A 17,073-nucleotide genomic window follows, 5' to 3' on the forward strand; every position below is an offset into this window, starting at 1 on the left:
TTTTTTGTTGAAGACAACCTAATGCCTCTAATTCACTTAATTAAGCTCTAATTTCTTCTAATTATCCTCTAAGTCTCACTTAACCATTTATTAATTAATTTAACTTATAAATAAAAATAAAAAAACCCAAAAACCACCATCCCCACCACTAGCCAAGCCACTCCCTCCTTTTCCCCTTCCCATGGCAGCAGCCCCCTCCCCCATACCGAGCCACCGCCTTGAACCCCCAACTCCCGGCGACCCACCTTGACCGCCAGCCGACCCTGCTACCTTTTCCGCGCGCTTACCCCGCTGCAACCCTCCCCCCTCCCTAAACCCTAACATCGAGCAATTAATGGGTGTTTCCGGTCAGGTGGCACGCTTCTTCTCCCTCTTCCTTTTCATTCTCAGATTTATCACGCTTCTTCTCCCTTTTTTTGTTAAACATTATAGAGTATCTAACCAAAGAATATTTCTTACTGAAATTAAAATTTGAGCTTGTTAGAATACTTACAATGTAATTCTCAATGCAACCAAAAAAGCATTGTCTTGATGGTAATATAATACTCACTCCGTCCTATTACCACGTTACCACCCACTGCCATTTTTGACAAACTTTTAAATAGATCGGATGTATAATAAAATATTGTACATCTGTTATAAAGTTACCCTAAAATGAACAAAAGTTACCCTAATATGAATAAAAGTTGCACTGACAAGTATTTATACTTTATTCATAAAAGTTACCAAAAAAATAGTAAAAGTGACCCTAAATTTGATAAAAGTGACCTCCAATTTACAGTAAATTACTATACATCGGATGTATATAAAAGTTACTCTCCATTTTTAGAGTCTAAAACAGATGCTAGAGCCGCAAACTCTACCCAAACTCTAAGGTCCGAAGTTTTGCATATCTTATTTCTAATTACTCTCTCCGTCCTATTTAATTGACACAATTTATTTTATTGAAACACATACTCTAGACTAGTTTACTTACAACTATTATGAAGTTACGAGAGATTCTAATCCGGTAGAGTCTTTCTTCTTTAAAAAAAAAAAAAAAATCATGATTGTTTATTTATCACGACTCAAACCCGAAATAATTTGTTCACACACAAAAAAAAATTCCAAAATAATTCAACCCCAACTAAACCCAACCCAACTAGAATCGAACTAATTGATCCAACCCGAACAGAACTTAGTGGATGACCCGAATTTACGCCTCTTCCTGCGTGCCTATCGGTTAGCTTTGATTTATCAATTTATGGCTTACTAGCACAAAATCAAACCAGAACCATTTTAAGTAGAAAAAGAGAGAGAATAATGCTGAGAAGAAAACCAACAAAAATCGAAGTAAAATTAGAAGACAAAGAAGAACTCCAACAACTCCAATCGCGCTACACCACACCTTCTTCTACCTCCGACACCACCTCGTCCGCCGCAGTAACAACCACCACCACCACCACCACTCTTCTGCAACACTTCGATCGATCTTCCTCCAAACCCCAACGAATCGGCCTCTCTTCCCCTTGAAAATGGAGGTCGAAGTCAAGCTCAGACTCCCTGATTCCGCCGCACACCAATCTCTCTCCTCCGTCCTTTCGCCGTTTCTCCGGCGAACCCACTTTCAGCACAACGTCTTCTTCGACGGCGCCAATTCCGAGCTCTCTGCGCTTCGCGCTGTTCTTCGATTGAGGTTTTATGGTGAAGATCCCCAAACAGCAGAACGCTGCGTTTCGAGCCTTAAAGCAAAAGCGATTCTTGTTAATGGGGTAAGTAGAGTTGAGGAAGATGAGGAAGATGTTGATCCATGTGTGGGTCGGGAGATTTGGGCTAACCCGAATCTAATTGGGTCGTCGGATTCTAGGGTTTTGAAGAGGGTGAAGGAGGAATTTGGGGTTAAGGATGAATCTGGGTATGTTTGTTTAGGAGGGTTTAAGAATGTAAGAGGGGTTTATGAATGGAAAGGGTTGACATTAGAGGTGGATGAGACACTTTTTGATTTTGGGACTTTGTATGAGATTGAATGTGAGAGTTCTGAGCCTGATAAAGCTAAGGAGATGATTGAAGAGCTCTTTAAGGATAATGGGATTCCTTATTCTTGCTCTAAGATGTCGAAATTCGCCATCTTTCGATCCGGGGAACTTCCATTGTGAGTGGTGTTGGATTCCATTGTTCTGCTGATACTTTGTTTAATGCTATTTGTATGCTTGGCTTTATAATATGGTCTTTTGTTAAGTGTAATTTTACTTTGTCATTGATTATATGATTGAGATATTTCATGAATTGGACTGCTTATGTATTGTATTTGCTATGGTCTAATGATGTGTTAAATACATTGTTTTCGCAAATGATAATTGTAAAGTGCTTGGTAATCTGGTTGATTCTTCTAGTTCTTTACATTTGATGAACCTAATCTTCTTGGCTGCTAGAGCCTAGAGGCTATACTCTTTATTACATTTTTTTTTTTGGCAACTGATAAACAAATTTTAGTACTTAGTAGCTTTAGTTGCTAGACAGTGGGCCTCCCTCACTTGTTGTCTAGCAACCTTGATACATAGACAAAAGTTAAAATGTGAGGCTAATGAAATGATTTCTTCAATAGTTGGTCTGATGCTTGCCGGTGCTAACTTGGGTTGCTTCAGTAATCGCACTACATCTTGATTGTCCGTTTTGACCATTACTTGATCGTATTTCCCTGAGGCTTCGCGTGGTCCAATTTCTACTGCTCTGCATTCTGCTTGTAGGACACTTGAAGCTAATACCCTCTTCACCCCCGAGCTATGGTAGACATCTCCTATCTTGATATGCCAACCTGCTGCCACTATAGGGTGATTTCTCTCACAATCATTGGCGAAGTCAGACATCCTGATCTCCAAACCCAGCATTGTTGTAATCTAGCCTGTTGCCCTGTTTAGCAATCTTTTGCTGTAGTCATGGCATTGCTCCATCGTTGCACCTGCTTGTTAGATTGTTGCAAGATGCCATTTGGGTCCAGAGTAGTAGAGTTGAGCCGAACGTGATTTCGATGTATTCAACAGAGCAGTAAGTGCTATAGGAGAGTTTAAGAAAGCTAATGCTCCAAGTGATCTTGTTTCAAGGAATGGACAGCCTGTTTCTCACAAGTGGATGCCACCCATGACAGGGGTGTATAAACGCAACACTGATGCTGCTTTCTTTTGGAATGATATTGTTGGGTTTGGAGGCATTGTAAGGGACAGCGTGGGGGATGCTTTGGTCACAATGTCCCACTGTGTGAGGGGAAGCTATGAGCCTGATATTGCTAAAGCTTTAGCTGCAAGACATGCCCTCGGTATTACTCTTGAAGTAGGTATCAACATCATCATGGAGATATTCTAGGATTGTAAAGTAGGTATCAACATCACATGGAGATGAAGCTACGATTCAATCAACATTTGCTATTTGATAAACTTCTAATGTGGCTAAAGCAGTATGTTCTAGGATTGTTTTATTTTTTGTTCTGTTTTAATTAGATGGGTTATTGATTGGGGTAATAATAACTGGATTTTGGAGTTATGGAAGATGAATTATTGATTGATGTTTGATAAAGTTGATATTACAAAGGCTTGATAATGTTCATCCTCCATAACTCCAAAATTAGAAGATATGGAAGATGAACATTTTTTTATTTTAATAAATGGAAGGTAAATGAACATTAAAAGTAAGTCATGTGAAATTTCCTCAAAAAAAAAATGATGTGAATGTAAGAGAATTCTCTTTTCTGCTCTCTTCCTCTCGTAATAATACAAGTTGGACTTTAAAAGTAAGTAATGTGAATGAATAGCTCATTATAGACTCCATCACACCCTTATTATAGCTAGCATCATTAAAATGTAAGGATTACAACCATTAGGAAAACTATAGTAACCATAACTCCTTTTCTTCCTTGGACAACTGAAACATTCTGGCAATGAAATGGATGAATCTTTTGTTTTGTCTTCGAACGATACTTGCACATAAATTCAAGGAAAGTATGGGCTTGGGAAGAGCTTCTTCCCATAGCCGATGGTTTCCACAACAGGCATTCTTATTGTAGTTGGGCCATTTTCTTCCTTGCCTTTGCTGCTCGTGACTGCTTGGCTTGGGATTAAGAGCCAATGAATAGGAATCATTGCTTGACCTCCATAGAAATACATTATAATGATGCGCATTCGCTACACTATTTAGAGCTTCTTCACCTAAAATTCCTCCCTCGCATTCAAGGACATCACCTCCTCTCTTGGTCCTCATTTTCTCTCATTCCTGGGTTCTCGGAGATGACATTGGCCTCACCACTTTGAGGCCCCTCTTGATCAGTGATGATTGGGGACGGGGCATCAGATAGCACATTCTCTTGACTTCCTTCTTTATTAGAAGGTTTAATATGCTGACTAGTTATGACTTTTCATAATCTCAGCGTATTGCTAAAAATACAATGATTTACGGTCGGAGTCTAACTGGGATTAACACAATTGCTCGGTTGCGTTAGTATGGGTAAAATTGAATATTGGATCACATTTTTTTTTTCAAAAGTCAACCAATATTTTTTGGCCGATTTTGAGCCGTCAGTTTTTGACAACTAATTTGTACCACTATATTTCAAAATTGGAACTCTTGCTATATTCACTTCCACCTATTTCCCTCAAAGATACTGCAAACATTTTCATCATTCACATGACCTGTATGTCCTGCAAGCTGCAGTTGGTCCATCCCATGACCAAATATCACAAATTCATAGTACCTCAAACTTCCCAAATATCAAGAGATCTACACTACTACAGTAAAACTTCCATTGCCAAATTGTGGCAGGAAGCAAGAGCATGATGTAACAATATTTTAGGAGACTTCTTTCCCCTTGATATATAGCCATATCACTTGACAATTGGACATAGATGGTTTTAGTATTACGACATACCTTAACGGTTCTTGGAATGATCAGAAATTCCCGTGAAGCAAAAACATATAAAAAATAAAAAATATTGTCTACCCAGCAAAGGACCTACTTGTACTTCATAATTCGATAAAGGTAACATTCATAGTTAGAATAATCAACAATTCTACAAACTTTTATCACAACAATGAGTGCACAATAGAGCTACGAATGTTAACCAATGTGTAAACCACCATGCGAAATAACTAACCTGATCCAACTAGACATAGTCCTAAAGGCCCTCCACCCTCTAATGAACTCCTGCATTGGAAGCTTAAGCAATTGAAATCTAAAACTCTACTGAACCTAAACTCATTCTCACTTCCTCTTCTTTGCAGGGGGCTGGTCATCTTCCTCCTCCTCGTCTTCCTCTTCCTCCTCACCATCTTCAGCATCGTCATCATCATCATCCCCATCATCATCGTCATCGTCGTCATCATCACTTCCTCCTTCCCCATTAGCATTAGCTCCTGGCTCATCATCCTCAGGGTCACCCTCATCATCATCGTCTCCCCCAGCTTCTCCTCCAGAGAAATCCTCATCGTCATCATCATCCTGATCCTCTACAGCATCTTCATCTTCTTCATCGTCATCCTCTGTGTCACTACCATCTTTGTTCTCAGGATCAGGTCGTTCTGTTTTACGGAGTTCCTCTATAGGAAACCTGTACAATCATTGTTCAACAATCAAACACTAAGGATTATACATACCAATTACAACTTCACGTTAATGAAGCAAGAATATATACCTGTCCTCAATAGCAGTCAAACCAGGCAGCTTGCTGACACCCCCCAAGAGAGCTCCAGTCTGCAACCATTTCAAGTAACATCAATTTAACATAGTATAATCGAATTCTTGCATCATCAAAATTGTTGTTCAGCAAACTTTTCAAGGAGTATGGAAATTAGAGAGAACACAAGTGTCACAGATCATTTATAATGATACCATTTTACTATGAAAGAAAAAAAAAAAAATGCAAGGCTTCTCTCATACACAAACTATCCCCAAAGACCTCCATTACACTCATTAGTCATTACCATCTTGAGTATCTAAGAAAAAGACAGCGAATTTCAGAGATGAGCACTTGATAGTGCAGCTCTTACAAGTTTTGATACAGTCTGAAAATCGACTTTACAGTACATCACTTCTCAAGAGAAAACAGTATCCATCCTATTAGCCTCATGATGGCCAACCGAAGAAAGAATGTGTAGCCGCTTATCAGATAATCTTACTAAGTTTACCCTCCAATCCCCAAACAAGACTTGCTCTAGAACGGTCAATCATCCTCAAGTCAGGCCATCCATGCCAAACCTACAAAGTTCGGTCACTTATCTGATTCCCAAAGTTTAAAGATTAGCAATCAGTTCCATAAAGAAACTGTGTGTGTCAAAAAAATTCCAACCCTGGCAGAAGGCAACCCCGAAGGTTTGTCAGGAAGTTCTTCTCATGCTTAAAGATCAAGGAATAGCAAACAAGAAGCCCTTTTTTCCCTAGAAGAAACAACTGGAATAAATATAGAATCTATATCCTATCATCTCAGTCCATATATTTGAAAGCCTAGTTGATCTACTTCTCTGTCCGAAAATCCGAAAACATTAATTCGAAAGCCTAGTTGTAATCTAATTCTCTGTCCAAAAAAACCGAAAACATAAATTCAAAAGCCTGATTGTAATCTACTTATAAAAGGAAATACTCAAAAGCAACCAAATCTAACAAAGGAAGCATGTCATTTCTACAGACAATTGTCCATTAAATTGCAGAAGTAAAACAACTCATAGTGAGACAAACAATAGAAATGCAAAAAGAACCCCGAAAGTTTGCTTATTCGACGAGCAATTTATTCAAATACAGCTAAACAGACCACAATTCACAACACATGCTTCCATTTCAGACCAGTTCATCCAAAATCTTGCTGAAATGTCACATAATCGAAATCATATTGACCAGAACAAACTGCAATTATTCTTCTTAAAGCAAAACATGAAATGTACATTTAGTTAAATTACCAAATTAAAAACCCTAACAAAATTAAGCTAAATATTTAAATAAAAACAACCAATTTTAAACATATAGAGAGATTTAAGACAGAAAAATACCCAAATTTAACAAGAAAAAAGAGCAAAAATTAAGAGAAATCATACCAGAAGAAGAAGGCAAGTAAGAGAATTTCCAGCGAGCAAAAGGGTTTCCAACATCACAAATTCCAAGTTGGAGGAGCCATTAATTTGACCCAATTGAGAGCTGTAAAACCCTAATTCCATGGTTTCCAAAACCCTGCAAATTTCAGAAGAAAATTAAAGGGGATAAATTGAAATTTTGTTGGAGATAAAAGAAAGAAAAGAAAAAGTAAAAAGTTGGAGATACCGAGAGGAGAGAGAGAATGTAATTCAGTGGACACTGGATGAGCAATGGACTGAAAGAGAGAGAAAGCGTGTGTGTGTGTTTGGGTGTTGGGGATTGAGGGTTTGGGCAACTATGGTCTAGGTATGGGTGAAAGTAAATTGGATAAAAATCGAAAACTGAACCAATCCAAACCGAATAAGCAATTAGGTTCGGTTTTTTTCGGTTTTCGGATTGGATCGGTTTGAAAAAATGGGAACCGAAATATTTCGGTGTGGATTCGGTTTTGGAATTTGAAAACCGAAAACCGAACACCGAACCGAAATTTATAAGCCCACTAATCCAGCCCTTTTTATGACATATATATACCCAAAACCCTAGATCTTTTCGTCCCCTCTTTTCCTATTTCCCTTTCACAGTTTCACTTTCCCTCACCAAAACCCTAGATTTTCCCTCCTCTCTCCCTCACCACCTCACTCCGTCCGTCCACCACCAGTCTGGTACTTCGGTATCTCACCGCCGCTCAACGCTCACCAGTTACCACCACGTTCGATTAAGTGAAAGGTAAGAATACCTTCTCTTTTCAGATTTCACTTCTCTTTTCCTGCTTCTCTACAATTTTGTGAATTTGATGTTTTATAGTTCGAATTGGTGAATTTTCCTTTGTCCAATTGTCCCTAGATTTCCTTTATTCTATTCGAAAACTTCGAATTGGTGATAGATTGATTGTTTGGTGATATTTGATGTTCGAATTGGTGATAGATTGATTGTTCGGCGATAATTGATGTTCACCCATAGCCTCTGTTTGATATGTTTTAATAACAACAATTATTATATGATTTTTTTTTCATTATTTCATATATATTATGTAACTTGTTTTTTTGTTTCTGTTATTAGACTAGAAATTTGACACAATTGGTGGTGGTCAAAATAACCAAGACTTGGTTGAGCTTGATTGAACGATTGAAGAGTTAAAGCTGCCAGCCAATTAAGCTGCTGCCATTGTTTCATTAAGCTGCTGCCAATTGAATTAAGTTGCTGCTAGTTGGACTGCTATTTCATTTTTAAGATTTCTATTATGTCTGTAATTTTATTCTAATGGCTGGAATGTTTTTTTTTTTTTTTTTTTTTTATAATTATTATGCTATTACTTAATGTGACAAATATTAGTCTTAAAAACTTTAGTTTTTTCTTAAAATTTTGTTCAGGAAACGTACAAAATTTAGGCCTTTAAAATGACTAAAACGATAGGCCCAAATAAAAGCCCAAATTTAAGGCCCAAAATGATAGCCCAAAAAAAAATTCGGTTTGGATTGGATTCATTTTTCAAAACCGAATTATTTCGGTTTGGATTGGATTGGATTGAATCCAAATTTGGTTTGGATTCGGTTTCAAAAATCTGAAACCGAAATAATTCGGTTTGGATTCGGTTTGGAGTAAAATCCAAACCGAATACCGAACTTTCACCCCTAGGTCTAGGGTTCGTTTAGTCATAACCATAATTGGTATTTTATCCGTTCTTTTTTAATTGTAACATACGGAGTACGTTGTAGTATTTTTTTATTTTTTTTAAAAATACGGAGTAATATATTAATTCCTTTGTTTTTGAAAGAGAATTACGTTTTACGGAATAATTATTTCCTATATTTTTATATATACATTTTTTCAATGCAAATATCTCTGTATATCAATATATTTGCATATTACCAAAGTAAATAGGATATTGCTAACGAGCGCCTCGGGATGTTAGATAACTAATTAATATATTACTAAAAATATTATTAACTTAGGAAGGCATGCCAAAATCACGCGTAGATCGGTGTAATTAATGCTTATTTTATTTTAATATTTTCACTTTTTGTTCTCTTATCTAACGCCTTGGGGGCGCTCGTTAGCTTTGCCTTTGAGGTATGTGACATTTAATAAGTGATTTTCACTATCTTATTTTTGAAGGGATTAGTAATAGATGATTAATAATATTCTAGAGTATTATACAATATTATTTATTACACGTAATAAATGATTACATCCAAAATAGGAGGATATTATGTACAAATATTATTCTATGGAATATGTACAAGGTATACTAAGGATATCATATCTTGAAAATTTTATCAAGGGATACTCTTGATATTTACCATATTTTGCTTTTCTTTTTCTGTTTGAGGACATTACCAATAGAAGGGAGGATTCGTTCCTGCCATATGATATGGAATACACTCAACCTTTGCCACTAGGTCAAAATCACTAGGTCAAAATGTCATTGGTTTTATAATGTAATATTATATTAGCGTATTGAGTTTTACTTCTATGTAATTAATGTGTTGAAACAAAGGCGATGGAGGAGATGAAAAATGAAAACTTCAAGTAGGAACAGAGAACCTACATCTGCGCCCAACCCGCTCCATTGACACCCCCGCATGCACACTCATCCAGTCTTTTCAGGGGAGGGATAAATAACATAAAAGCTTATATTTTTGGAGAAAGGGAGCAATCTACAAAATTACAACAATCTACATTTGGCATTATCAGTAATAATTCCTTTTTCTTCTCTCAATTTTCCTCCCTACACGTTGATGAACAAAATTAAATAAATAAATTAAAATTATGCAGCAGAATCATCAGCACCAATGCCAAATGGATATTCGACATCCAAAACCAATTTGATTTCATTGTCATGCTTAGTATCTTCTTCTGCTTTCGTATCTTTGGCATCCTTGGAAAGCAAGTTGCAATGGATGACATACCAAACTGGCCGCTCTTCTTGGAAAAGACTGCAAAGCGGACATTTGGTTATTTAACAAGCAAGATTTCTTTCCAATTCGAATGATTTATCACAACGATTCATCCCCTCGTCATTTAGAATATAGCATTATTTTGCAAAAAGATCTCTCCATTATCATATTATTTTAGTAGCATATTGGGAAAACTATTAGAAAGGTCAAAACATTTTTAAAACAACTTGAAACAATGTGACATATGATTCCAGATAGACGGGGATGAATAATTAGTAATGAAAACAGAACACGAGCAAGAGAGAGACACTCACGGGTGTGAACAAAGCATCGGAGACTGAACTGTAAGTGCATATTTACAGGTGGATAACTCTGTAATAGAGGTAATCATAGATTTGCCCTCTGAACACACAAATCGTACCTGAGATAAATACAGGGAAGGATTAATTGTGAGCACAGGCAAAGTGTGAGCAGGTCGACAGGTGAAGTGTAAAAGGTTTATACCTCTGTCTCTCGATGCTGCTTTGTAAGGTCACATACTGTTCCATTGGTATATTGATGAGCATGATACCTGCATAGCTCGTACCATCAATAGCATCTACGTAAGGCAGTAGTAACCATAATATATCTGCATCAATCTAGTTATAAGATTAAAAGTTATCATACCTCTGAGAAGCATCTTTAGAATGTGGATCTTTTAATATAGATATGTCAGAGAGATTCTGGTTATAAGCAGCTGTAGCTTCAGGATCATATTCTCCCAGCACAAACTCCTGAGCTATCTGTATCATCATAGTTTTATGTTGGTTAGAAACATAGAACCCATAATTTCATGCAAAAATGAATAGCTATCCAACGAATGCTAAAAAAAGCTCCCGTTGTCCTATACTCCCATTTAAGGTGTTAGAAGGAAATTTGAAACAACTAAGGCAAACAGCAGATAGTTGCATTAGAAAGAATTACAAGATAAAACAGAAATTAAACTTAATTAAATTTGGCAAAACATCAATAGTTTAAGTGCATCCCCCACCCCCACCCCCACCCCCCAAATCCATTTGCGTCAAGGAATAGAATATCAAAAGCAATAGCCACCAATGATTAAATCAGAAAACAAGCCAAGTCCTGCTTTATCTCTTCAGTTATGAGTAGTCATCTTATAAAGGAATTGAACTCTGTTTTTTCATTTAAGATATGATTCACTATGAATCAAAAAGTATAGCATTATACTACATTATGATCAAACTGTCCCATTGAAATAACACCAGGATTCAATCAGTAACTTGGTCAGCATTTTAGCAAAATAAGTATACAGGGCACCAGACCAAAAGACTCATGAATGTACCTTATCATCTTCCAAATGGAGCTGCAGCAGTTTCTTCTTGTAACAGAATTCATACGTCCACCAACCCTCTTGCTGCAATAAAAGGGAACAGAACAAGTTACTACCATTTGCACATAATACAGGGAAAAACAACAAAACAAAACAAAAAAACATTAAAAAAAAATATGCAGCCTCCTCTCCCCTCACCCATGAATCTGTTATTCAAATCATTTTGCAGAAGCAGGAAAATAAGATTTCTTTCTGCAAGAACAAGGTTTGAACAACCCCCCTCTTCCTCCTCCCAAATGGAAAAAAATAGGAGGCAAGGGTAGGGAGATTATAGTGAAACCACTTTACTTTCAGCAGTTAAATAGATGCCAAACAATAAACGCCAATACAGGTATTGTAAAAGTGTAGACATTTGGGTCTATAACATGCCATGGCTCATTCAGGATACAGGGACAGATTTTGAAATTTTGAAAATAAGGTGACAGGTGTAGGGATATGGCAAGCATGATATATTATCTTAATCCTTAACAACTTTTGCAAAAGCCTTGCACGGACTGCACACAAGTATAAGCACAAAATTTCAGCTTCGGGTTGAAAAGCTATTTAGATATTGTTAAAATTCATCTATATCTCACCTCTACAATTAATCTCTACCAATAATTGATTCAACATTATATAGAGGTAAAGGTGAATTATCAAGCAATCAAGGATCTCATATCTAAGACGAAACATCAATGTACGTAAAACAGATAAAAGAGTCAATGTAACAAAAACTTCACATAAAGGGGGATTCATACTGACCCTGAGAAAACACTGCCCCTCCAGTACTTCAAGTAGTTCATCTGGTGTCTTGACTTTCATTCGTTTTTCGCTTTCCATAATCATGCCACTGGTGTTATATTGGCTGACTGGCTTCCCACTCTTAGGTTTCTCGATCTTGGGTAGGAAGCACAAATAATTCTTCCCATCTTCATTTGGCATGAAGACAGACTCCTGGTCATCACCCTGTATATTAATGTCAAGCAATGATATCATTAATATGTGGATTTAAAGTAAGAAAACCACAGAAAATGATAGATAATCCAAACAGAAGAACTATGCCGAATTGTTTGGCCAACATACAAGGGGATGCTGCCATTAACATGATTCCATTTGCCTACCTCAGACAATGTGAATAGATCGAAAACTAGGTTGGCCTCTTACTGTAATTATACTTCTTCTGTGTGGCCTCACTTCAAGCTGTCAAGGCAAGCTTTTGAGAACTACCAAATTAAGGAATCTACCCAATATAGCTGAACTATATCTAACACTCATCTAACAGTAAGATTGGAGTTATTTGACCCTTTTCCCTTCCAATCCTTCTATTTTTAAATATAGTATGGGTAGCTACTTCAATAAATTTGAGAGGCTTAGAAGTGAGAATAAACTATGTCTAAGAGTCTGAGATCAAGACATAGCTGGGTCAGATTCAGTAAGTTCATTTAAGAGCACTACATTGTAGAAGAGAACAAGATGACTTAACTTTAGTCTCAGAAACTTTTAAAACTTAAGAGACAAAAGAAAACAAACTTTCTACGAATAAGAAGAGAAATTTACAGGTCCAACGACAGAGTAGTAGAAAATAACAGGTTAAGTCTAAACAGCTTCATACCACCAAGCACCTCATAGCTTCTCACAAGTAGAGAACAAAGCAAGGAGATATTATGTCCTCAAAATTGATAACGGAACACATGCTAGATGGGATAAAATCAGTTACTAGCTTTAATATCAGAGTAAAAATTCTTGCAAACAATCTTAACGTAGAATATGTTTGAAACTTAATTGATCCATTAGTCAAGAAGGATAAAGAGTGAACCAAACCGAAAAGGTAACTAAAAGTTCAGCATTATCATAAGCAAACCGAAGATGAATAAAAGGTTCATGATAGATTAAAAACAAAAATCTACACTTTTATCAGCTAGCTTACAGGAGAATGTGGCGCATCTTCGGAGTGGAATTCAATCTTGTATTTTGGTTCACGTGACCTGTCAGAATTTGTGCCGCCTGCATTTTCAGCAATAAACAGAAGTAAGTTTCAATTTCCAAACAAATGGCCAGGAATATCACTGTAGTAAAACTAATACAGAATTTGGCTCTCTTGGTTTCTCTTCTTAATAATTTGACCTAAAAATCTGTCACTGTAGTAAAAATGATAAATAGAGAAGTTTGTAAAAGAATTTTATTAAACAAACTGAATAATACTATATTTACATCGTCAATCAGTATACACTGTTAGCAAATTGATAATCAAATTAGTCAAAAAGTAATGCAAAAGAGGTGGTAATATGAACATGAATCATAGTAGTAGCCCATCCTATCATTCAAATACTTAAGAAATAGCAAAAAGTTAAATTTGCAGCTAATAACATTAGATTACAGATGAAGCAGGTCATAGGTCTTTAAAGTTTGCAGGTCATCAAGTAAACAAACAAGGCAGTCCCTTGAAAATTCCAAGACAACATGGTAAGTTGGTAAGGATGTAAATCCATACCCGCTTAGAGTCTTAGGTGTACATCAAAATCAACATCATATAATTCATACCTTAGACCTAAAGCAGTGTCCACTAATTCGCTAACGTCCACACAAACCAAAACCCATCACTACAGTATAAGTTGTGGTATATGATACATGGTGCAATGGATTTCTGGGCTAAAACGACAGTAGGAAGCAAACTACGTACCCGTTCCACATACCAAAACATACTGCACTCCCGGTAGCACAGGTCTAAAGAAGCTCTTTAGTTGCGGGGGGGGGGGGGGGGTGAGATGTGGGGTGGGCGCTAGATGTTAAGGATAACATGTATGTCACCTTATCCTATTGATAACATGGAGACTGTTTCTTCTAACCCTTGATCCGCCAATTCGATTAAGCTTTGGCATGCAACAATACCCATTCTCTAGATACCATCTTTAATCAGATTATGTTCGACACTACCACGAATCAATCAAATTCTTCACAGTCACTCAACCAAGAAATTAACAACATATATACCACTAAACAAGTCAACATCACCATATTAAGACATGATAGCAAAATTAGAACCAAGGATACACCAAAGCATGATTAAGGCTACACCAAAGCATGAACATAGAAATAACTTGCACAAGCGAATCGATTTCTCCAAAAAAATTTCAACCAACAAAAAGCAAACTACTCCTCTTTTAGCATCAAGTTATCAACCCATTAACTCAAATCAATATGTAGTCCTGATTTCCTCTACTGGAAATTCATACTTAGCTCAAAATTCAAAGGCTTTTAAACTAAAACGTAATAAAACCCAGAACCTCGAGCTACAGAACAAGCAAATCCTTATTTTCACATCAACTAAATAACAACAGAAATAAAACCCAGAAAACACTCACAATTAGGGTTCTAAATTACCCAACTGTTTAGAAGAAAAATCGAATCATAATCAACTTTATATTTGTACTATATATGAGCATTATAATTTGAGCAAGAACAATATAAACTAAGCAATTCGATTAATAAAAATTGAAACTTTAGAAAGGGAACAGTATGATATGATTTACCTAATCGAGTTGTGATTACTTGATCAGCTAAAATTTTCTGGGTTAAGAAGAAAAGGAAAATCTGGGCAATAATTAACCAAAAAAATCTCATCTTTGATAGAAAAAATCAATCAAAAACCCAGGATTAATTCTTGAAATTGTTCCTGGTAGGAGAGAGAAATTGAAAGAATGATGAAGAAGAATAAGAAAGAAGTTGGTTGGGTCGTTAATTTTTGCAAACGGGTACGAGTGTGAGACCCGTTATAGTTAAGGATATTGGAATTTGAAATTGCTACGTATTTGGACCAATCAAAATAATCCTAAATCGTTTAATAAAGAAAGGAATAAAAAGGAGAATAAAATTAAAGGGTTAGTTTAGAATGGATCAAAGTGTGATGATGGATTTCATATTCGGATTCGGACTTAAATTTGGATATAGATTTAAATTTGGACTTATCAAGAGGAGGATTTGAGAGGTAGATAGTGCATGGGCTTTAAAAGATACAACTAGATTTGGGTCAAATCTTTCTTTTTTTTCTTTTTTTTTTTAGAAAAGTAGTAAATTTATGTTAAATTTTTTTAAACCCAAAAAAAAAAAAAAAAAAAAAAAAAAAAAAAAAAATTGGTTGAGCAAAGAAATTGAGGGTGTGTTTTATTCACCTGAATTTTACTTATTTGATCTTATCTGAATTTACCTAAACTTATTATACCTTATTAGAACTTTTTTTAGTTGTGATTTGAACTTGAGCAACCCTTATCAGAACTTATTTTTCCTGAATTGAACTTATCTAAACTTATTAGACTTAAAATAAGTGAACATAACGGACCTTAAATAATTCTAATTTAGAGAATATTTATCGATGATGATACAAATAAAGTATGTAGTAATTATTTTAAAAAAGAACATACTTAGGTAATTAGTGTAACACTAAAATATGTTATCATATCAATTTTTTAGAGTAGAGATTTTCACCTTCACGCCCTCTCAAGAGTCTAACTTGCAATTTTGCAAAGATGAATGAAGGCCCTATTCACTTCACCTTATTTTTGCTGAACTGAAATTATTTTTACTGAACTGAAATCATTTTTGCTGAACTTAAACTGTTTTTACTGAACTGAAATTATATTTGCTGAACTTAAATTACTTTTACCAAACTTAAATTAATTTAATGAACTGAAATTATTTTTACTGATTTTCTATTATATTTCTTCTTTAAAGATACTGAATTTTACTGAACTGAACTTATTTTTACTGAACTGAAATTATTTTTACTGAACTGGACTTATTTTTTACTAAACTAAACTTATTTTTACTTGATATTATTTTTTTAAGGTGAAGTGAACAGGGCCTAAATTAATTTGTGAGGATTTTCCTTAAATAAATTTCCCTTTTCTACTAAAATAAAGAGTAAATTATTCAGCACAACAATATCATATCATATCATCAATCAATAACTATATACTAAAAGACACACCAGCAATGACACGTGTCATCTTCTGGTGTGTCCTTTGTATTTTCTTCCAAAAAATCGATAGTGAATATATACGCAATATATTTTCTTCCAAAATTTAGGAAAAAAATCGTACAAAAATATATTACCAATTTAGATATCTTATCATATATTTATATAAATTCCTATATAAGTAATTGCTTTTTAATGTATAATGATTATTTATAGTAAAAGAATCATGAATATAATATCTTTCAACCTAACATAATTGGTGAATGAAAAATTATCAAATGGGAAATAAAAAAAAAAAAAAAAATACCGTCGGGGTTCAAAATAGAAGAAAGCTTAAAAAAATATATTTTAAGTTGCTTGATTTGGGATAAAACAAGAAATAGATTTTGGACCAGATAAATTATTTTTTATATTTAAATACAGTTTTAATACTCCGTAACAAAGAGTGAAAAACCGTGCATGACACGGGATCTAACCTAGTATCACTGATAAATAAAGCCGGTTTCGCAGCCAGGCCACGAGACATCGACACTTGGCATTCCAGTTTTTTGTCAAGTGTCGCGCCACGTAGGTGATAAATAGGTATTATTGTGACACATATGATACTAAGTAAGCGATTTTTGGACAGATTTTTTAAGATAAAATTATTGTATAGAGTTTTTATTATCGATCAAATTCTAATATTTCATATATACAAAATTAATCATAACTTTTAATAAATATCCTATAACTCAATTATATTTCCATC

General features: G+C 35.3%; 3 protein-coding genes across 3 annotated transcripts; 1 reads left to right on the plus strand and 2 right to left on the minus strand.

Moving 5' to 3' along the window:
- Positions 1–809: 809 nt before the first annotated feature.
- Positions 810–2,354, plus strand: LOC110708044 (triphosphate tunel metalloenzyme 3-like). The gene has a single exon (XM_021886140.1). The coding sequence runs from the start codon at positions 1,515–1,517 to the stop codon at positions 2,133–2,135; it is 621 nt and encodes a 206-aa protein (XP_021741832.1). The 5' UTR covers positions 810–1,514; the 3' UTR covers positions 2,136–2,354.
- A 2,609-nt stretch (positions 2,355–4,963) lies between these two features.
- On the minus strand, positions 4,964–7,412 carry LOC110708045 (prostatic spermine-binding protein-like). The gene is made up of 4 exons (XM_021886141.1): positions 7,274–7,412; positions 7,051–7,183; positions 5,658–5,716; positions 4,964–5,573 (listed from the first exon to the last, which is right to left on the minus strand). The coding sequence occupies exons 2-4, from the start codon at positions 7,168–7,170 to the stop codon at positions 5,228–5,230; spliced, it is 525 nt and encodes a 174-aa protein (XP_021741833.1). The 5' UTR covers positions 7,171–7,183; positions 7,274–7,412; the 3' UTR covers positions 4,964–5,227.
- Positions 7,413–9,702: 2,290 nt separating this feature from the next.
- On the minus strand, positions 9,703–15,131 carry LOC110708046 (protein OS-9 homolog). Its single transcript, XM_021886142.1, has 8 exons — positions 14,884–15,131; positions 13,281–13,357; positions 12,116–12,319; positions 11,327–11,398; positions 10,651–10,766; positions 10,489–10,555; positions 10,299–10,405; positions 9,703–10,023 (listed from the first exon to the last, which is right to left on the minus strand). Exons 1-8 carry the CDS (start codon positions 14,972–14,974, stop codon positions 9,855–9,857), a joined length of 903 nt encoding a protein of 300 aa, XP_021741834.1. The 5' UTR covers positions 14,975–15,131; the 3' UTR covers positions 9,703–9,854.
- Positions 15,132–17,073: the final 1,942 nt, after the last annotated feature.

This window comes from Chenopodium quinoa, unplaced genomic scaffold (assembly GCF_001683475.1).
Source record: "Chenopodium quinoa cultivar QQ74 unplaced genomic scaffold, ASM168347v1, whole genome shotgun sequence".
NCBI lineage: Eukaryota > Viridiplantae > Streptophyta > Magnoliopsida > Caryophyllales > Amaranthaceae > Chenopodium > Chenopodium quinoa.